Source organism: Scleropages formosus, chromosome 14, assembly GCF_900964775.1.
Source record: "Scleropages formosus chromosome 14, fSclFor1.1, whole genome shotgun sequence".
Lineage (NCBI taxonomy): Eukaryota > Metazoa > Chordata > Actinopteri > Osteoglossiformes > Osteoglossidae > Scleropages > Scleropages formosus.
The window spans coordinates 15,353,231-15,376,289 of NC_041819.1; the positions used below are offsets into that span (position 1 = coordinate 15,353,231).

At 40.0% G+C, this 23,059-nt stretch overlaps 1 protein-coding gene across 1 annotated transcript in view; it reads right to left on the reverse strand.

Annotated features, from left to right (window-relative positions):
* The window catches only part of tenm1 (teneurin transmembrane protein 1), a 143,943-nt gene that overhangs the window by 116,022 nt on the left and 4,862 nt on the right, over positions 1-23,059 (reverse strand). Inside the window, exon 2 of the mRNA XM_029258038.1 lies at positions 16,575-16,829. Coding sequence (XP_029113871.1) covers positions 16,575-16,829 — 255 coding nt within the window. The remainder of the gene's footprint in view (positions 1-16,574; positions 16,830-23,059) is intronic.

Genomic DNA, 23,059 nt, shown 5'->3' on the forward strand with positions numbered 1-23,059 from the left:
TTACAGTATTTACTAATAAAGGAAAGCTTTTATTTGCTAGTAGGTAGTTAGTAGTGTAGCATTCAGTTCTGTTGCCTTACAATATTATGGTTCACATCTGAGTCCCCACTCCTGCTGTTGTACCCCAACCAGGGTACTTAACTTGAACTAGTAGAGTAACAATGACCCAGGTGTATAAATAGAGGTGAAAGTAGTGATCTTCAGCATAATTCATGTGGCATGTCCTTATGGTATAATGATGATTGAATGCTATACTCCACCTGTATTTGTATATGCTCTATATGCTGATATATCTCCTCAATGTACATGATCCTCTTGTCTTGCAATGCAGGTTGGGTGATTGGCAGCAGCAAGACCTCTTCTGGTCCTCTGGTGGGTACTGTCGTTCCCACATAGTGTAGCCTGACCCACATGGGTGAAGAAAGCTATCTGCCTAGTTGGGAATGTACCAGAGGATTGAACTGACAGCACGGTTTGATAAGCCTGATTGTCAGTAGAGTCTGATAAAAGCATAAATGACTATAACCGACAGCAGAAAGTATGAGGACAGAGAAATTTCCTCTATAGCGACTACAGAAAACGTCGCAACTGAGAATTTTTTCGCACCACGCTTTTTTCAACATCATCTCACTTAGTTTAACTTCATAATTAACACTTCACATTTAGTGCTTGACTTGGGGTCTTGCAGAATTTCCCTGCACACACCTGCGTTATGTCCTGCAAACAAATCATTTTAAGTAGTGTAAATTTAGCCATTACGTCTCCCATACATCACGTCAGCGGATCCACTTCGCCAAGATAGGTCGCCATTTGTATTCCTGACAGCACAATAAAAGGTGAGGGAGGCTAATTCCTGCAGCGGTTAGTGTGCGCACCGCGATAAGGCCCGGCCGCGGTGCTTCCTGAGGGCGCCCATTGTGTGGCTTTCCTATTCACGTCCCCAGGATGGCACGCCATGACACAGGTTGTGGACTTCATCGCAGGCCAAGAGCGGATATCGCTCGGGAGTTGCCATGCGAGGATTGCCTTCGCTGTGGTCCGATTTTGTCGACACTCGGATTTTTAGGCAAAGGAATGTTTAGCCTACGGGATATTTTGGAGGGAAACTATGTGTTGAGGGACTCCTATTTTTGTTCTATGCTCTTCCAGGTCAATAACGACCTCCGAGTAATTACTCGTTCTCTCTGTTTTCAGAAACTCCGCGGGGAAATATGGAGGTTCTGCATTCCTGCAGAACAATAATAGAACTGTATCTTTTGTCTCAGAACCACCTTCCAAAACCACCAGGAGAACTAAATATCAGCTAGGGGGCACTGTATGACAGAAAATAATTGTATTAATATAAAAGTATACAATCAATAACCACTTTTAGTGCTCTGGGAGTTTGGCTAGAATGTGTGCTGAAATATGTCCTCCCCTCCCCCAACAAAATAAGGTCACAAAGCATCAGTACAAACTAGCCATTTCCTGCTACATTATGCAACACTGTGATGGCAGATTCACTAAGGGGGTCCCGGTGTAATTGATTTTGTCTAACTAGTTAGTGAACATGACCTATAACAATGGAAATATTAAATAGATGTCATGCTATTTTGTTATAGCTGTGGATTTGTAGCTATGAATGTAAAAACCACTGAAGCTATAAGGAGCACAGTAAGTATAAATCATTTCTGTCCGAACGTAAGCACACATCAGTAGAAGAGAAAGAAAAAAAAATCTACATTTATTATTTATGAGTTATATTGTAGTATAATTCACATAAAATTTATTCAATAGCTATTATAAAAATCAAGCAGAACTAGTAATAAATTACTTTAGAAATAGTATAAGGGTGAGGAAACTTCAATCACTGACATCACCACATTTTTACAAGTAGTAACTGTATCACAATGGTATTTTCACTCCAAAAATGTGTAATAGAGTTTTCTTTTCTTATATTTCTCACATTAAATAAAGACGACGTTATGTAAAAAGATCGTACTTAACACTGTGTTTTGGTGTGCCATCTAACCTGCCATTTTGACTCGATAAGGCCGCACTGGCATTTCACTGATATGTACCAAATCAAAAATTAGCTGTAAGGTAAAGATTCACCATCCCTTCAGCATGGACAACAATCCTGCACATTGGCTTTGAGTGAATATGAAACAGACCGGTAGACTTCTTAGTCTTCTTCTCTGAGTTTTTACAGCAAACCCATCATTAGGCAGATGCAGACACGGGTTAGTGACAAACTGAATACCAATCAGCTGGAATAAAACGAGCCTTTGTATACATTCCAATCTGAGCTGTGGAAAGAAGAACATAAACAGAAAGGCCTGAATAATAACTCACTGCTTTTTGTACAGTCAAGTCAATTATTATTATTATTATTATTATTATTATTATTATTACTATTGTCAGTTTACTTACCTGACACTTTATTATGTTATGTCTGTACACTAAGCTACATACAATTATTTTCAACTTTGCACTGCTTGGTAATTTTCACTGCATCAGTTCAGGGTAAGTACCTTTCTCAAAGGTACTACAGCAGCAGTGGAAACTGAACCTAGTTATTCTGACTGCAACACTCTGATTAGTTATATTGCTAGAAATGGTACAATAATATAACTCTCAGACAGACTTCCCCCTCTTAACACAAAATGGACAAGAATATGTTAGGGGGTGTGGGGGTGTAAACTATATATAGGATATTTCATTATACAATACATTGAGGTATGTATACATATGATATTTAATCTTTTTTAATGAAACTTCAGTTATTGCCTGCTTTACAGGAACTGTTCTTTTGCTCATATTAAGAAGTCTCAGATATTAGTAATGTATGTTTGTGTTAGCAATACTTCTGCATCTGACCTTTGGGAAGAAAGGCCAACACTGACCTGGGAAATTGGAATATACTTTTTTGACCAGAAATGGGCACTACTGAAATACTTCAAACGAAATAAAGGTCGGGGGAAAGTCTGTAACACGGTGACGGATGTGGGTCTCTAACATTAGGCATTCTGGCCGAGGTCACTCCATTATCATTCTTGACATTTCAAACAGATAAGAGCCCCGTCACTTCCATTCTATTACTGAAATCATAATGGAATTTGAGGGTGTTGCAAATAGATGTTTGACTTTGGAGGATTAAGGCAAAAGCCTCCCTGAGAAAAAGGAGCACGTTATCTGTCTTGTTGACCAAACAAATGAAACAGGTGTTGTTTTTGGTTCCGACAGTGGTCCACGTAGCTTAAGCATCTGCAGGGGAGGGCAGCCCATTAACATTTCATTCTGAATTATTTACACACTGATACAGTTTTCTTTCTTCCAACATTAGGTTATTTATTTATTTTGTACATTGAGGGAAATAGAAAACTCAGAATTGTATGTAGAGAAAATGTTGTGGCTGCATAGATATTTACATGCAGAAATTTCTGTAGCACTTCAAAAAATTTCTGTTTAACAGTAGACGGGAAAAAAAAAAACACCCACACACATGTAGTTCTTACACATTTTCGATGAGAATCACTAACCACTGAGGCTAAATCATGGCATGATGTATAGATGTAATTAAAGGAAATTAGCAGCAAATTCAATTTTACTGTTAAAAAAGCCAGAGGCTGCATTTTTCTCCTTGTAGTCCAGCACATGACATCATTAACGCTTGTACATTCTAGACCTTTTCCCTGGAAATGTTAAATATTAATTCACTTATCTGATGCTTTTCTCCAAAGCGACTTACAATGTTAGGTTACTTACAAAATTATTTACCCATTTATGCAGCAGGGTAGTTTTTACTATATCATCGCAAGGTTAGCATCTTGATCAAGGTAACAAGCTAAGAGTTAAAATGTGAACCTGAGTCTTTTGAGTGCAAAAGTGAGTACCTACTATTTCAAATACACAGCAGCACAGTAAAGTTATTCGAAACATTTGCCCAAACATTACTAAGAAAATTATCATCTTTTTTGTGCATAAACAAAAAAAAAAAAATTAAAAAAAACTTGACTTTTACATGAGAAACACACTAAGACTTTCAGAAGATAATAAGGTATTGACTGCCATGATCATTAAGCTGACATTTCAATTTAAATGCAGTTAATGGGTGAAATGTCTACAGCAACCAGGAACCTAATTTTCACTGTTAGGACCTGCAGTTCATTACAGCTCCACACTTATCACAGTCGTTTTCATGCTTTACAATGAGGGGGAACTGCAGTAAAACAGGACAAAAGGCTTGGAGGTTATATGCACCACAGGGCATAGGGAATAAACGGCAGGAACTAGAAACTTCTGGTGTGGTTTTTTTTTTTAAAAAAAAAGAAAGAAAATGCAGGCAGAGTAACGGTTCAGGACTTGGATATGTGACCCCAGGGTCAAGGAGGCTTTAGCATTCAATGAGCTGAACTGCTTCCATAAAATGCACAGTTGTAAAAGTGGGTAAATTTAATAATTATAATAAAGGGACAGCCGGGCCAAGGGGAAGCGAGGGTGACCAGAGGAGATTAATACAAGGCGCTGCTGGGAGATAGTGTTGGGACGGCAATAAGTGATCAGGAACGGGTAATGAGGGCAGCGACGTGAATGTCAGAAATCAGGGCAGCGGCAGGGAGGGCAAATTCGTCAGCCGAGAGTGATGGAGACAGCAGGGTGGAAGCTGGTGGTTTTTTAGGTGGTGGGGTGGGAGGGGTGGAAGAAAATGATCCAGTGATGATTGATAAGGGAAGCATGTCGGATGACAGATAGCTACCAGGCGGCCTCTGCGGAGAAGCCGCTCCCCATGAGGTGCGGAGACGCAGGAGTGCCGCAGGAGAAGAGCGCTTTCGGATCGCTTCCATTTTCACCCCGACAGCCTCCGACTCAAACTCCTAGCGTCAAGGGGGGGGGGCAGGGAGAGGGCAGAGCAGTAAATGGATGCGTTTGGGGCTGCTGGATGTTGGGGGTGTGTGTCGGGGGGAGTGAAGTTAAAATTAAGGCTCTGATGGAAAGGGGTTGGCTGTAGTTCCGGCCAGAGGAAAAGAGAGTTGCAGCGCCATTGGACAGGACCGAGGTGAAGGTGGTTTGAGATCTGAGACCTCAGGATGGACGCAGGTAGATGAGAAGAATGAGAACGGAGGCTGGACAAGTTTGCAGCAACACAATGAATCAAATGTGTAACTTTATTCCAGCACTGCAGAACAAGTGGGCATTTTCAATTGCTACCGCTGTCCAAACACCCAAAAAAAAGCTTCTTCTGAGGACTGCTGTGATCTCACTGTTACAAATTTCTGTTAAGCAGCACATTACACTGAAATATTTATGTGTAAAAAAGATGCATCAGGTAGCATTGGTGCCCCACAGCTCCTGGACTGTGGCTTTGCATGTAAGTTCAAATCCAGCTCAGACTGCGTGGAGTCTGCATGTTCTCCTCATATTGATATGGGCTTCCCCCAGATTGTCTGGTTTCTTCCCACAGTCCAAAGACATGTTTCAGATGACTTTGTGACTCTAAATTGTCTACAATGTATGTGTGTGAGTGAATGAGTGTGTGGTATAGTCCAGTGATGGACTTGTTTTCCACCCAGGGTGCACCCTGCCTCATTCCCTATACCTCCAGGATATACCCTCCATTGGACAAGCGGCTAATGAACCTGTTGCAAAAAATAGACCAATTACTCCAGCAAAAACAGACAGACTATGAAGCCAAAATGTACATTTTAAACTGGTGATAAATCCTTTTTCCAAAGCCAACAGTTGGAAGAAACCAGTTATAATATTAATCGCTGTAAAACAATAATGACACTGGTATAAATCATAAACATGCTAGAACAAGAAGAAAAACAATACAAATGTCCAGCCAGAATGAAATATATTAAATGTAAAACTCAGTATCTCTTCTCAAGGAACCCAAAGTCATGAGCTTGTATGCATGGTTCACTTTGAGTTTGATTAAGGCAAACTTGACTAGCGACATGAAACAAGGGATACATGCTTTTAATACACAATCTGCCACTTCCTGACCATCCTGGCACATTCCCCTCTTTCGACAGGACGCCAAAGGCGGATCGGCCAGAACTGGTGCCAGTGAGCAGCCTGTGAATGACTAAGTTACTGCCAAGGGACTTCCTCCCAATGCCAAGTTGGACAGCATCAATAGGCAGGTCAATGAGGCATTCATTCTCCCGCATTCATGTTCACCGCAAGTGATGATCTGCACTGCAATAAGAGGGGCACATCATCAAAAGCTGGATAGAAATGGCCCTCCTTCCCTCCCCTCCAGCACCCCCTCGCCCTGGTTTAATAGCAAAGCCGTGTGTCTTTGGGGGACACAATCCCGGACGCCCTCTGCTAAAATGATGTGTTTTTGGTCCTAAAATGCATTTTGAACATCTCGGCTGCGGTACAGAGCTCAAAGACAGATGTTTAAAAACTCCAGAGATGACAGACTCACTTGAGAAACAGGAACTAAGTCAGACTGAAAATGGTCCCTGGTTTCCCATGGTCGCACGGTATCCCTTGATAAAATTACAGAAGTGTACTTATGCATGGGAAGATGGGAGGGGGTATACAAGATTCTCTGGGAATTCATATTGTTAAAAAATAAAAAAAAAAATAGTACTTTTTAAATCCCTGCCTTGGCTGAATTCACTTAACAATGTCCTGAATATTACATGGCCTCTGAATATTAATTAATTTTTTGGCGCACAACAAAATTATAGAATTGTGAATGTAACAGATGGAGAAAAAAGGGGAAAAAAATCTAAGAACTGCAATAAAATAATGCACTTGAAGCAAAAAGTTATGAAGGTTCTGTACCAAGCACTTTGCCCTAAGTAAAGAGATTATGAAGGTCAAAGACGATATAATTGCCTATATTTAACCCAGAACAGTACATTTTCAGTCTTATAATTATTAAGATGACAGTATGGTTATTAAAATTGTTCACCATTGTTTTATCATGTGAAGTTTGCACACTAAATCACTTACTCACGATTAACCCTTTTATTCAGCTGCACAATTTTTACTATACCAGCTCAGGGTAAGCGCCTGGGGGAAGGAGAGTGGGAGAGGGGATTCAAACCCAGACCATTTGATTGTAAGTTTGACAATTCTAACCACAATGCTTGCAAACTGAAAGACCTGGGTTTGAATCTCAAGTCCTGATGCAGTAAAAATGATCTGTCTGTATCAATGGGTAAATCATTTGTAAGTAGCTTAGTATACAAACCTAGAATACAAAGGTGTCATCAAAAAAGTACTAATAGGCAACACCGTTCATTTGGCATTCCCTTCAGGACTCAGTGGTGTAATATTAAAGATCATCTGGTTCTTATTGATAGTTATATTAGGTTTAAGGTTAGTGGTTTAGTATATAAGCTTAGTGGTTGTAAGCGGCACAACTCACAAACCCAACATTGAAGGCCACCCCGGACAAAGGCGTCAGCAAAATAAATTAATAAAACCCAACAAGTGCCGATACTGCAATTAAGCAGCACAAAACTATTCACAAACCCAATTATAATTTGGTGTGTAATTAGCATGACTGACACTGGAATAAAACGATGCATACAGGACAAATTGTCAGAAAATACAATTTGCCGAGCCTCCCCTTCCCATCTCCAGCTCAAATTTTCTGGCTTGTCCTGTAAGGTCAGCTCAGCAGCAGACAGCCAGTGTTTTGTGGACAGCCCTGCTTGTGAAGTCTCCTCCCCGCAATCCGGGCGTGACAGCACTAGCAGGGGCTAATTGGAGTCCCTCCGAAGCGTGGATTCCATTAGCATTAATCGCGCTCAACATCAGCGGGGCTACAGGAGACGCCTCTGCTCCTATCGGGCCTGGCGCCTCCGATCCGCCTCCGATCTGCTGTGAGTGAAAGCCAATGTCTGACGCTACATCTGCTGCAGCCTGATGAAAAACACCCCTCCACCACCACAGTGTGATGGATCACAGAGATGACACTTTTATTCCATGAAACAATCCACACAAATATGTGGTGATGGACCATGATCTTAGTATGGACAATTTCTTAAGGAATATGTCCAGTAAGGTAGGTGTAGGTTGGTGTTTGACAATCCAGGGAGTGATGGATAAACATTGGCTGTAAAACAAGATATAGTAAATATATTGAAGACAATTAGGCATCACGAACAACTGATCTGAAAGTCTGCTTCGATGTTAAATGAAAATACAAGGTACGTTACTTTTCCACTGTTCATCATCAACAGTGTATAATACACCTCTAAAAAGGTGTAGAAGCAAAGCAGCGGTTGATGTAATTATCATTATCTTACAGCAGCATGGAGGTTTTCGCAGTTTTCAGTTAGCTGTAGTGTCATAGCAACCGATTCCTCATGAAAGAGCAGCGTCCTTCGCCTACGTGCCTCGGTGACCTCTGCGCGCCATAACAGATGCAGACGTTTATTTACCTTTCTCGCAGGTGAATGCTTCCCAGAGGCCTTCAGTTTAAATATCACACATCTGATAACAACAGCAATGCACCTTTGGGGTTTTCAAACTGCCACCATCAGGTGCGAGTCCAGCGCTTCGACCACCACACCATAACAATGTGTCTCCTTAATGACATGTCCCTCTCGATAGGAACGGGGTGTAAGGCAGGAGCACACGGAAAGGCCAGGCTGTATGTGTGTGTGTGTGTGTGTGTGTGTGTGTGTGTGTGTGTGTGTGTGCGCGCGCGTAAGTTTTTAGCAGTATACACTCATATACTGTACGTGCACATACATGGTATATACACAAAGGACTAGTATAATATGCTGTACAGACTGAGATAATGAGTCTGTTTTTTAATTAAATCCTCAGCTTTCGCGAGAAACAGAATACATCACAAGGCTGCTTAATTTACAGCAGATTGTCTAACGCACCTTACTTCACTGCTTAAAACATGGTGCGAACCTGACAGGGGACCACTTCATTTTTCGTGACAACACTCTGGCTTGTCAGGCTACCGTCGTGAAATAAGGACAGGATAAGCCTCCAGGTTGCTGAGAAAATGTGGAATCGGTCAAATGCTCAGTATCGTTTTTAATACTGGTAACTGTATAATTTAAGAGGGGAATTTTAAACATGCACAGTGCTTGCTGGAGGGCTCCAGAATATTTTGCCAGATCACTGCCAAGACAAATGACCATATTATTAAGAGGAATTCAAACATTTGCAGGTAAAGGGTTTATCGGAAAGGAGACCATTAAAACTCCATCCTTCATCATTTCTAACCTTTTCTCCCCACAGTTGCTGACTCCTGGGGGGTGAGATGAGTACAATGAGATCTTCTCCAGTGTTCAAGCTACTGATGTCTGGTTCGGCTCTGATAAATGGACTTGCACACCAAAGGTAACACGAGAGACCCATGGTCTGGCCTTCTCCTTACCCCCCAAGCACGTGTGTGGGAATTTGGAAGGGTGAGGTGGCTGAGATGGATTTGATGACCTGTTGGTTCATACCTATCGTGTAGACACAGGGATGCAGAGTTCAGTGCCACGCGCTGCCGACGTGAAGCATGACGCAATGCTGGGTAAGCCTTGCCCTTGCCACTCAATGTTCTGGGCCTCTGGGGATGTACAACCCCTCCTATCTTTCATCCCACTGACAGTACATCACATCAGCATGTGGTAGGCGGGTTTATAAAAAGTGTGATTCCTAATTTTGAGCGAAAAAAGACCCAACCACAACACCAGAGCCCACTCAAAGAAAGGCACACAGATGCCTTTATGCACTTCCACCACTTCTGCAGTATTAAATAGGAAATTGCAATACGGAATAGATAAATAATCTCAGAAATGAGTAAAAGTACATTGAAATGGAAGGTGCCAGAAGCAGCGGAAAAGAAATATCTGCAGCAAAACTGAACAGAATTTCTAGTATTTTCTAGGAAGGTGGGAGCCATTTGTTAATGCATTATGTACTCTGTTCCATTTCAGCAGACACTAAATGGAAGGAAGTGTCACTGAGAGCTCCGCGGGTTGGCTGCGTTCAGAAAGGCTGCGTGTGACACACCAAAGTCACAGTGGCAGTAGCTTAAAAACACAGAAGGAACATTAAAACAATCATTTGATCTTCAAAACTTCAGAACTACTGGGTGTGGGATAAACCCTAGGTGGGACAACAGTCCATTGTTGGGTAGTCACACATGCACTCATCCATTCACACCATAAGGATAATTTACAACTGCAAGTTTTCCTGAACTGCTCATCTTTAGACTGTGGGAGGAAACCAGATCACCAGAGGAAATCTACAAAGACACAGGAAGAACGTGCTAAGTACACACCAACCGAGCTGGGTCCGAACCTGCAAACAGCCCAAGTATAATAAGGTGGCAGCTGTAGCTACTGCACCACCATGCTGCTCACCTTCAGAATGATTACAAACAAACTACAGAAACAGGGAACGTAACATAGACATTAGAAAATAGCACGAATGAGTTAAACATTCTGCCTTTATGTGTTTCCAACAAAAGCCCAAATAAACAAGCAAATTAATAAATAAAACGGAGAGCATGTAGCTATTGGGACTGACTGCAATTTTTAAAATTTACTTCTCTCATCTCCTCTGGTAGTTTGGCTTCACTTGTGTATTGCGCTCACAAAGCACTCATACTATGAGGTGAATTGCTTACACCTTCCTTCTTTAGAGGAAACCAGTATGAAGCTTAGCTCTCATGTTCAGTCAAATATTAATTTTTAACAAAATAATCTCGGAGCGCTCCCACAGTGCTCTGGTTATCTTCCCTTAATTTTCTCTCCTGCCAATTTCCCAACACAAAATGCAAGGTGGTTGCGCCGTGGGGGGGTGGAGGTGGATGAAAAAATACCATGCCTACTCCTTAAATTAAGTCCCATCACCTGTTAAACTTCTGTGAAATTATTTGATGGGAAGCTTGGTTAATAAACTGTTCTTTTTTTCGTCCATTTTTATAATCTGGGGTATGAAAGTTAACGCAAAGTTAAATTGCTGTTTATATTAACTCCCTTTGCATGATTTTGCCATGGGAAGAACTGTGCTCAAATGCTTAAATTCACTAAAAATAAATTTTAAAAAGAATGTGCAACCGACTGTATGTTTTACTCTGAGAGTGGGTCAGTAAGAAATGTTTTTCTTTTTTTAAAGAATATCTTATTAAAGCTGGAAGAAAATAATATTCACTTCCACACGTCTGCATAGTTCGTAAATCTATACAGTATAGAGCCATTTTATTGGGAATGGCATCACTATAAATAATTGATATTTTTCAGACAATCTGAGCTTCTTTGGAGTCGCAATGATGAGTCACAGTAAAGCTTAAAAAAGGCTGTATTACTGTTCTGTAGAATTTTAACAAGCGTTATCCATCACGGATACATGCACATTTGTAAAAGGATGTACAGTGGCGCTGATAGTGTTGATGCATTCGTATGTGTGCTGTGCGTACGGCACCTTGCCCCCCCAGTACGCCCCTGTCACGTCTTTCAGTACAGCCTGAAACTAACTTATCGATAGAATTTTAAAACAAAAGCGTGTCAAGGCCTTTTTGCCTTTATTGCTGGTCTTTGGAAAATAACCAAGTTGCATAGGCATTCTGTATTCTCAAACACTCCACAGCATGCAGTTCACAGCAGCAAGAGTAAGCAAAAGAAAACACACACACACACACACACACACACACACACACACACACACACACACAAATAAAACACAGTATGTACGAGGAATGACATCACTCCATACATGTCGGCTTGCAACCTCTTCCCCTGACCGACAGCACAGGCCACCATCTACCTTTTGCCATCTTTTATTCCCATTCAATTGCCCAGAGAGGCGGTGTGCTACTGGACCAGCTAAAGACCCTCTGAGGTGAGAAATGGGGTGATCAATAATTTACTGAGGGCTGTACTTTAGGAGCTAAAAGCCAGATGCATTGCTACAGGAGCCCCAGGAGCCTCGCTCTACAAGGCTTAATCGCACGCAGCAACCACCCCCAGAGTAGCCTGTGTAACTTGCCCGATTTGTTATTCTTCCTAGTGTGGGAACAACACTCTTGTGCTGGTATCCAGCCGATACAGAAATTAATTTGGCTATTCTTTGGCGGATGTTCTCTTTGCCGATAAACCTTTTACCTCCAAAGGTGATGACATGGCCTACAATTTCTGAAAGGCATTTCACAACTGAAGATCGGCGAAGGTTATTATGTACCGCATATGTTACAATCAACAACGTTAATTTAATAAGTTCTCTATGCATGTTTGGTAACAATTTTTTGATTCATCTTTAACCATCCATATGTTAAACTGAGAGTCCAAATGCAGATATTGCATGCCAGTTTTGGAAGAAAAAAAAAAATAAAACTCAACCACGTTCTTGTGACATTTTCAACATAACATCCTCTATATGTGAAACTACAAAACATTGAACCGAATCACCAAGGCACATATTCTTTTTTTAGAGGAAATGTACTGAACACTGAAAAGGTCAACACGTAGCTGGTGAGCGGCACACCTGTGTTTCCTCCACACACGTGACAGTCGCCACTCGGCCGTTCGAGTGCACGCATGCAATCTGTTGCAGTTTCTCAGTTAGCGCCCGGAGAAGTATCGATTCGGAGGATCTCTTATTTTCTCCATTTCTGTGTGTATTTAATTTGGAGCTGCAAATCGTTCAGAGGCTGAACAAATGAAATTGGGGAGGGGTGCATTTAGACAAGTCACCGTGCCAAATAAAGCTGCGAGAGGAATGAAAGAGCTCGCAGTCTCCTTTGTCTAAAAATCTTCATAATATTCTTAAGCAGAACCTTTTGTGGAATGTAAACACAGCTATGTTAGCAGGAAACATCATATTAAAGACATTTTGACCTTGTGTGCGAACCCTTCTGTGACCTTGTCTGGATAGGATTTATCGATTTTCTGACAGAAAAAAGAGAAGAAAAAGTGTTAAAAGTAAAAAAAAAAAACACACTTTTAAAAAACGATGTATTTATTTATTTATTTATTTATTCATTTATTTATTTAAAAAAAAAAAACTTTTTTAACATTCGCCCAGATAGACTTTGCCTACAGACAAGAAAGAGCAACTATATTTAGAAGCCATTAAAAACTAGTGAACATAAAACACCAGGGACTCTGTAGATGAGCTGTGTTCTGTTTAATGACAGTCAATGCTGTTTCATGAGGTCCGTCAACGGCGTTTCCAGCAATGTCCCAGACACACTTTCGTTGCAAGATAAAACCGAGAACGATCGAAAAGTGCGAACTTGTGACAAGACCCCACTGTGGAAGAGTGTGTGGAGTCTAGATGCAAGACAGTGTCTCATTCCAGCTTAGCCTGCCATTTTTTTCAAGTCAATGAAATCGAGGCCGAGTAAACATCCAAGAACAGTGCTTGCTAAACTATTGTCTTCTCCACAGCAGGTAATGCGATACATTATCTATCTTCCCCACCCCAGAAAAAAGAAGAAAATGCACCAGTGGCAATATATTTGCAAGGAATGGCATAGTCCAAATCCGTGAGAGAAAGTTAATTAAGATGCTGGAGCTTAATATTACCAGATGAACAATAAAAATGCAAGCATACAAAATAAAGTTTTTAAAAGCCGATATTTTCATACAGACCTTCGTATCGTTTTAAAAGCCTTATCAATATTCACAATGCCATTTGACTTTGATACATTTCATTTTCCTTTTTTTTTTCTTTCTGCACTGCGTTTACAATTGTAAGGGTAAGAGTTAAGAGTAACTGCATTCAGGCTGCTTACAATTTACCCAGATCTTACATTATTTTTTTTTTTTTTTAAATTTAAAAAATTTTTTTTTTTTTAAATCTGAGCCTCCAGTTTTATGCGTTATTTCAAAGGACTGTATCCACTTTTTACCAAGAGGCAAACAAAAATAAGAAAAATACTATATGGACTTTGTGTGCATGCATCTGTGTGCAGGACAAAATGTATATTTTCAAGAACAGAACAATAATCAGCATAAAATATGATTTTAAAATAAAAATAATCACTGTAATTTGACTTCAACAGGTAGATGATGAATTTATATGCTGTATGCATCTGCCAACAGCATTTTTCTTTGGAAATGTATCCTGTATCCTAAAAATGCATGACTTTCACATTCCCACTAAGATATCTGAAGGATGTATAATGTAAAACATGGTTGAATCTCCTTTTCCAGTGTCATCAACTGCCATCAATACACTTACTGTCATCATCCTAGCAACATCTCTAGTACATGAAAACTATAGATAAAAGAAAGAAAGAATCTGTATTTATAAAAGATAAGCAATTTATTGTGGCCTTCAGAAAAAAGCTCTTTGAAGACAAAACGATCTCAGTAAAGAAGCTGCGTCATATCCATTTTTATCCCTAGATTTTTGCTTTCGACTCTGACATTTTCCGCGCGAGCGATAACTCTTGAGATAGGGGTTTTCAGATTGCGCGATTAAAAGGTTCCAGTACTAAGTTGTGCTGATTGAAATGATAAGCATCAATAATGTATTCATCGTCCAATTTAGGTATGCATGAATGTGTCTGTCTGCAAATGCAAGGCATGGAGGAGGAAAAAAACGGAGAAAGGGCAACTATGCAAATTCTGGCATAATCCACCCTTCATGAACCTGGCACAGCATGGGGGATTGCACCAATATTCAGCAATGTCTTACAGCACCCTAGTAGGAAAAAAAAAAAATCCCCGAAAAGTAAACCCCCATGTGGGGGATTATGCATTCTTATGCTCAATAAGAAAGAACCAACTTGTATGTCAAGTTATTTTCATCAGCAGTCTTTGAAGGAAACTCTTCCAAAGCAAACAGCTCAAGTAGACGAGACAGAAGACGTGAAAGTGAATGGATCAGTCTTTGTCTCGCACCCTGTCTCCTCTGTGTACATCTTTCAGCCTTGGTGTGACCCTCATTACCATGACAGCGACTCATTTGGGCAACTGCCTGTTATTCTCATTCTGCACGGGGCTTGACACCGGTGGAGGTGAAACGACACATCCAATTCCGCCTCTCATTAGACACGACCCTGGCAAGGAACCTGACGCAAACAATCTTCATCCCATGGCAACTCTCCCGCCTTTCACATTGAGACTGCGGTGGGCGAGGAAGTGGAGTTGGGAAGGGGGGGTCATGAATTACACACTGCCAGCTTTGGGTACATGAATCAGCATCGCTCAAGGGGGATCCGTTGGGGGTGGGGTTCTTCTTTGTTTTTATTTATTGCTTGCATTTTTCCTCAGGAGACTATGGGGGTAAACACACTCTGCAGGACTCCAGCCTACTATGAACACCAAAGATGTTCTCTCGTGTATTAAGATAGACCCATGTTCATAAACACCTCCAAATTCAGTGCTGATGAATGATAGCAGTTTTTTTTTTTCTTTTGTGATTTTAGGCACACACTTCTGTAGAATGAAGAATAACTTTTTTGTTTCATTCTGTGCTTCCAGATTTAACATTTATCTTATACTTTTATCCAAAGCAGTTTCCAATATAAAGCAATATACAGCTATTTACCCAGTTTATAAAGCTGGGTTATTTCTACTGGAGTAATTCAGGGTAGACATCTTTCTCAGTGGTACAACAGAGAATATATATATATATATAATATATATAAACAGGGGGTGCAGTGGCGCAGTGGGTTTAACTGGGTGCTGCTCTCCAGGGGTTCGAGTCTCGTTTGGGGTGCCTTGCGACAGACTGGCGTCCTGTCCTGGGTGTGTACCCTCCCCCTCCGGCCTTACGCCCTGAGCTGCCGGGTAGGCTCCGGTTCCCTGCGACCCCGTATGGGACAAGCGGTTTCAGAAAGTGTGTGTGTGTGTGTGCGTGTGTGTGTGTGTGTGTGTGTGTGTTTAGTCTGCTGTTATTCTGTATCCTGTGATGGACTAGCATCCTCTCCACAGTGTACCTTTGAATAACAGGCCTTTTGCACTGTGTTTCCAGAAAAGGCTCCAGACCACCAAGACCCTGTCATGAACAAGCAGTTACCAACAATGAGTGTGTGAGAGATTATGTGGAAATTTTGTTCACTTTGGAAAACATTCATTTTACATTTTAGACAAGGACTGCATGATTTTTTGGTAAAAATGGCTTTCTGGGATTGTAAATGAAAGGCTTTAAATTTCTTGTTAAACCACAACCCAAGTTCTTTTTTGATTGTGGTACATAGACTGGCAACTCTTACATACTTGGCAAGGACATGCATTGTAATCTTGTGGTGCAACCCAGAAGTTGCCTCTGCAAATATGTGGATGCTTGAAGTGTTTAAATTTCTTCCACTGGAAAAACTGACTTTTGATCTGATTGACATAGATACGGAATTCTGGAATGTCTGGACACCCTTCTGGAAGTTATTAAAACTGCTGCATGATCACACCTGTGATATATTGTAACGTTTGACCTTGAACCCTTACTCCATGTTTGTGGACATATTTATAATCCATCAGTGTACTGTTGTAACCTGTGTGTTGTTTTGACTCTGTGCTGTTCATAAATTCAATAATAAAATAAATAAAATAAAACAAAATCTGACACGTGGACAAGTATGACATTTATATAACTAAAAGGACTTTGTCTAAGGCAGACCAGCAGCCTCCCAGCACAAACTGCACTCGTGACCTTACCGTTCTCTCCATCCGACTTCCTTTCCTGCTCCGTGTCGGTGAGGGACAATACCGAGTTGGCCCGACTGGACAGGCAAGAGCTGTGCTCCGACTTGATCTCCTGCATCCAGAGCCGAAGGGCATGGTCCGGCGAGGGGCCGGCCTCCGTCTCTGTGTCCGAGCCTATGCCAAGGGGGTAGTCCTGCTGCGGGCCCGAGCGCAGCTCCACATCGTAGCTGGGGCACATCATCTGGGATGAGTCACAGAACTCCAGCTCTGGAAGTGAAGCGAAGAGACCAGAACATTGCCACCAGCACCACTGCCTATGTTTTAGAGTCTGGAGTGAAGCGCTTGACTGACCATGTTACCCAACTGTGATCACTGGCAGAATGCAATGCCGGATATGGACGTCATGGTCCAATTCTGCATCAGGTTTGGACGAGAAAAGCCCGACAGCAGAGAGCCCAAAATTTTCAGCAACAGAAAACAGCCACGATATTATTACGGTGGGATTCACACTGATCGCTCTAAAATCAAAATGATTGTTGCAATTACACAGAATGCTACATTGAAAATGAATGCCACAAACAACAGTTAAACATAATAACAAATGACAGTGCTTCGCTGTTTAGGAAAAATAAACAAAAATCCAATTCAAAGGCATTATAGTGTCCGGATTTTATTCATTTGAACCAAAACATAAAATTGCAAGTTCTTTTTCAGATTTTCTGAACACTGCACTGTTGAGTATGCAAAGCATTAAAATAATAAAAAACAAATAGTTTGGGCAAGTATAGAAAAGTAGTAAATACGTTTATTCAATATGGTGGGTTGTAATTTTTTAATGTTTTTCTTATTTTGGAACTATTTGAATAATTCAAAAAACAGTTGTGTTGGGAAGGCTGTCCATAACTCATTTTGTTGACAAATCAGAAGTCACCTTTCTGTCAGCAAATTAATAATATTGATCTTCCTTGGAGGTTAGGTTCTGCAGAACCCTTGGAAATAATTAAAAAAAAAAAAAAAAACTCTAAGACTACATGGGTACACAGAAGTTCTTAACTTGAGGAGGCAGTCTATGCGGTACTGTACGGTACAGTAGAGTTGAACAGGAAATGCTTTGAGTGGCGTACCTGCGGGTGCTTTAAAGTGGGACCGCCAGTGTGTTCCCACTAAGGATCGACTGCTGTGTTCCCTATAAAGGGAACAGCATCCATTCATGCAACCGTGTGGGTTTTCTTTTCAATCGCATCGCCACATCGAACTAGGGGATGTTACTTCCTTTATACCACTTAAACTTCCATGTGGAGAACAAATCCCATGTGGATAAGGTAGGCAGCTTTTCCATCTTCAAAAAATCAGGAGATATATGCCACTTGGCTTCCCAGAATACGTGAACAAAATATTACAGGGGAGCGAATAATTCTAGGATACAAGGTTGATTCTCAGCAAGACATACAGGCCAGGAATTTTATTCTTATCTTTTCATCATTTTTATTTAATGTTAATAATTAAAATGTCTGAAATAATTACAAAATATTGACATAATATCATTTTCTAACGTGTTGCAGTGGGTGACTACTAAACCCTTGGGTATCAGATGTGTTTTTTTGCGCATGATGGAATTTGTTCCAGACTGACTTGTAAATAAATGTGTTTCAACTGTTGAGAGGATTATTTGCACAACTGAACTAATGTTAAAAATCAAATGTTTCTGTTTTTAAACTAAATGTATTTTATCGGAAGAATATTTGTAATGCTGAAAAGATAAGCATCACTATTTCAAAATGGCAACACATAATTTTTAAAATTACTTCAGAATGACTTCGCTCCCCAAAACATCCTAAAAAGTGTTTCTATATAGAGTTATATATTTCCTGGTTATACTTGTTGAGGACTTTCTCGTGGTCACATTAATAATTATACCGCTCACTTCTGAGTCTGGCATTACAGGTTCACAAGTCATTAAAATTTTAATGTTCGTTTTCAGTTGATACACTCCAATTCTTTTTATTCAAATTAGTGACATTTATGATGTTACAAATTACACAGGAAAACAACCATAAACAAGGCAGAAAATAAAGAGGTGGTTCTAACAGGCATGAAAAACTATTGTACTAAAACCAAGAAAATAATTTTCTTTTGTAGAAAGCTGAGAGTAGATGATGGGTATTTCACCAAACAATGATTTCAGATCAAGGTGTAAAAAGACCTATGCATTACCTTGATTTCTTAAAAAAAATAATAACACAGTGGTCGTTGTTTCAGTTAAAAGTTAATTAGAGTAATTATACAGATCATTTTTAGACTCACAGAACTGATAAATCCAAATGAAGTTCAATGCAGATTTTTCAGCTTGCCCAAGTATCATGAATGATAAATTAACTGCTAAAACTGCTGAAGACAGGTATGGGAAGGGTCAAACCTCATCCTGTTGCACCGAAGACAACGTTCCTACTTGCAATATGCTGAGGCCTTTTTGCTAGACTTGTAGTATTGATACAATGTTTTATCAAGGAAAATGCATTGCTAATTTTCAAAGACTAAAACAAATTTGGATTAAAATCACTGAGATATTTCACAAACCAGCCGCAGGTAGCATAGCCATTAAAGATATGAACTCTTAACCCGAAGGGTATTGGTTCAAGTAGCAAGTCCCATGGTACTTACCATGAATTGCTGCATAAGTGGGATAAATAATGCAAGCATGTGTGGAAAAAAACCTTCAGCTAATTAATTAAAAACGGATTTCTCCACGAACACCTAGTTGTTTGAATTGTATGGCTTATTAAATCAATAGGACTTGCTTACCATATACAGAGATGTTCGGCAGGCCACTTGAAAAAGCCCATTTATAGAACCCCATTAACCATCATCCCATCATGAGTGGATGCGAAAGTCGATAGAACAGAATGACTGTGTGTGCGTCTGAGCAGATTCTCCTGAAATGCGTGAAGACAGTTGTTGCGCATGGGTCTTAAAAAATCATGGACCGGAAATATTATTTAGCTAGCTATGTCTGAACATGTATGCATTTTGGAAATGAAGGCTAAGGAAAAAAATCATGAACTGAATAAATTTAGTTTAAAAAATAGCTTTGACTAAGTTGATAAATTTACACATGATTTTGTACAGCCATGAGATTTTATCATATTTTGTTTATGCTACAATACATGTGATATGTATTTTAATTAATTAATTTTCCATGCCTGTAATAATTTGTTCATGAAACTCAATGAAATGTAATTCGCCATTTTAAATAAAGATGACAGAATTTAGGCTACTGTTTGTATATTCAATCTAAAATGCAGTGAACCACATAGCCTGGTCAATTTTTTGTTAATCGATAAAGCTTAATCAGATGTATTTTAAAGAAAGAACATTAGATGGCTTGCAAAAAAGTAAAAGATAAATTACAGGACTTAAGAAAGTTTGGAAGCCATGTGCAACTTGCAATAAAATTTTGTTGGGGTTTTAATGAAAGCATTGGGAGATGAAGAGCAATGGGGGTTACATGTTTAAGATTTCACTGATGTTACAGTTTGTGTGAAGTAAAGTAAGCTCCTCCACAGCAGCATAACAGTCTGAAGAGGAATGTATTTTTAGTTTTCCCTAACGCTCCCCTGTGGGGGAGTTTAGCTCACAGCTCAGAACATCTGATGCATAGAAAAACAGCCTCTAATAGCTTAGTTTCACATATTGTTTCTTTTTCTACCCCCACCCTGCCCCCCCCCCATCAAAATGAACTGCACAAAGGCACATCTCTACACATACTCTTTGCTGTCATATCCCATCACTTCATAGACAGCTGGTGGCAGTCGATGCAAATATACAGAAACCCCTGGCTCCCTCCTCCCTCACTGATGCGAGAATCCCAAGCCTTTGCTACTCAATCGCGATTTCAACGCATCGGCAGCGGCGGCAGTAATGCCGGACTGCCAGACCGTTGATGCTAATTACCTTGGAAAAGTATGCTGAAATTAAATTTGTGCAAGAGCTGCAATGCATTCACGCTCAGCCATTGAAGGCCGGACACTCGGTGGAAAAGGACCCATGAACTGCAGTCTGCATGAACTTAATCTGCTGTGATGCACGCTATTAGAAGAGCTGCCTGGGAACTGTCAGGTTATTTTCCAAGAGTTTTACACTCGATGGTGAAAATTGAGAACATGCACTGTACTATGCACGTTTCAAGTGGACTTTTGGAAGGCCTGTGCTTCAACTGCCAGAAGCTGTTTTCAGCTTAAATTCAAATCCCACCTTTTTATGCAGATAACAGACATTAACATGAAGCTCTGCGGTCCGCCTGTTGTACCTGTACTATAATTAATTCACACATCCCTTTACCCACTGTTTTTCTCCACAGCAACTTACAGTGCTGAGCTACTTATTATAATTTGCACATTAATACTGCTCATTTTAACTGTCTCTGTATTGAGTAAGTACCTTTATCAAGGGTACTGCAATAGAAGGTATGATTCAAACCTTTGTCGTTCAACTGAAAACTCTTAACAACTCTAAACACTATGGTGCATTTCACAAATGATAGAATGACAGAATACTCCAGGTTAATGCCAAACTTTTTTTCAAGCTGTTGACTTCTTTACAGTGCATTTCGTTCAGCTAATGAAATCAATGTTGATAAAAAAAAATTAAAACTAATTAAAAATGCAAGATTGGTTAAATTGTATGATTAAAAAGTTATTTATTTAAGTTTTAATTATACTGTAACAATCCCCAGTTATCCCTCATCTCTGTATCAACCAGAGTAAAACTGCTTATGGCAATTCATAAAACACCTGAAGGCAATGAATAGACTGCAAAGTATCATTAATCTTCAAAAATGTTGTATAATTCTCAGTTGCACATAATCTTTCTGTACCTTTCCCGTACATCTCTCTGTCACCAAAATGTGAAATTAGGCAGAAGCTGTGTACCCCGGGCCTGCCCTGTGTCCCCAGAGTGTTCTGGGTGAAGAGAGAGAGCCATAAGAACTATCCGTCTTCACCGAACGTGTCCTGATCACAGAGAGAGCGCGGCTCCAAGTGCCCAACTCCCCGACAAGGTGGAATACCGCAACACAGGCCTCTGATTCATAATTCATAACCTGGCATAATGCGTTGAGGTCAGGAAAGAGAAAAGCCATTTTATCTCTAACCACCTTGGATCTGTGTGAATATTTGACTCTCCTGTATCGAAAACTGTGCCGTTTCAACTGCACAGCTAATGTAGACTGTTTCCAGCTGCATTAGATTTTCAAGCAAATTGAGAGTCGATGTTGTTCATCGTCTTAATAATATTTGGCAAGAGATTTGCCCATACTGTGCTGCAAAGATTACGACCCGTCAATATGATGCTCACAAGAGAGCGGAGCATTGAGACAACTTCATCCAGAATTCGCCTCGATGCATTTGGTATGCAGCCCCACCTGTGGTTTTTATATCTTGGCTTAATCTTTAATTAAGATGTGCACAGAGGTGAAGATCAACCGCTATCAATATTTGCACAGCTGAGTGAAACGAATTAGCTGCAGAGACATTTGTGGCCAAGAAGGGCTGCACTACTAAATCCGACATAAAAATGGAATATACATTCAGGTCAAGCGTATTATGGACAGATCAACAGAAATATTTAAGTTCTTTACACATTTGGTTGTTATTGTACAAGTTAGCATTTATTTTATAGTATCACAAATGGACGGGGTAGTTGGATTTGTTTTAAAAATAAAATTATGAAACAATATATTCGCACCATTTCAAAAATTAACTTCCAAATTTTAAATTCAGAATATCAGCCTGAGTTATTCTGCTGATCATTTATTCATCCCATAATGCACCACAACAATGATATTGTCACATCGATCTTCAGCTCACTGGAAGAGTGGCTCATTTAAAGAGAACCACTTTCTTGGTCACTTTGGTATTATAACAAAATGATGGTAAATATTTTACAAATATATATGTTACACAACGATACAGTAATTATTATCAGTGTCTGATCTTGAAATTATTTGCTCTTTTTATGGCAGCCAAAACTGAAATTAGAAGAACAGCCTTTTCAGAGTTTTGTCTAGGGTGCTCTTCATGAATTAGAAAGTGGGTCTTTCAATACTTGTTCAATACCTATTCAGTTGAATTTGTTTTTGTAGAGCACTCTTCTCAACCAATGTGAAATAGAGCTCTTAACAATATTGCACATATTGTTGACATATAAGTAACAATAAAATAAACTTTGCAGAAGCAGTACTCTAAAATAAGCCATATGGCAACTGAGAAAAAAAAAAAAAAAAAGGAAATGTCCAGGTTAAGGAATGAGGATTAAAGTAAACCTCTGTGGGTCATTCTAGTCTGCTACTGACGGACTGTGTGGGGTGCTTCCTGAATTAAGAAGTTCAGCTCAAGTGGTGGATGCAGAGGTAGAGTCAGCATGGAGTGTTGAAGCATTACTGGTGTGTACAAAATATCTCAAGACGAGAGCTGACTATTTGGGAGCACTTACGACTTCAC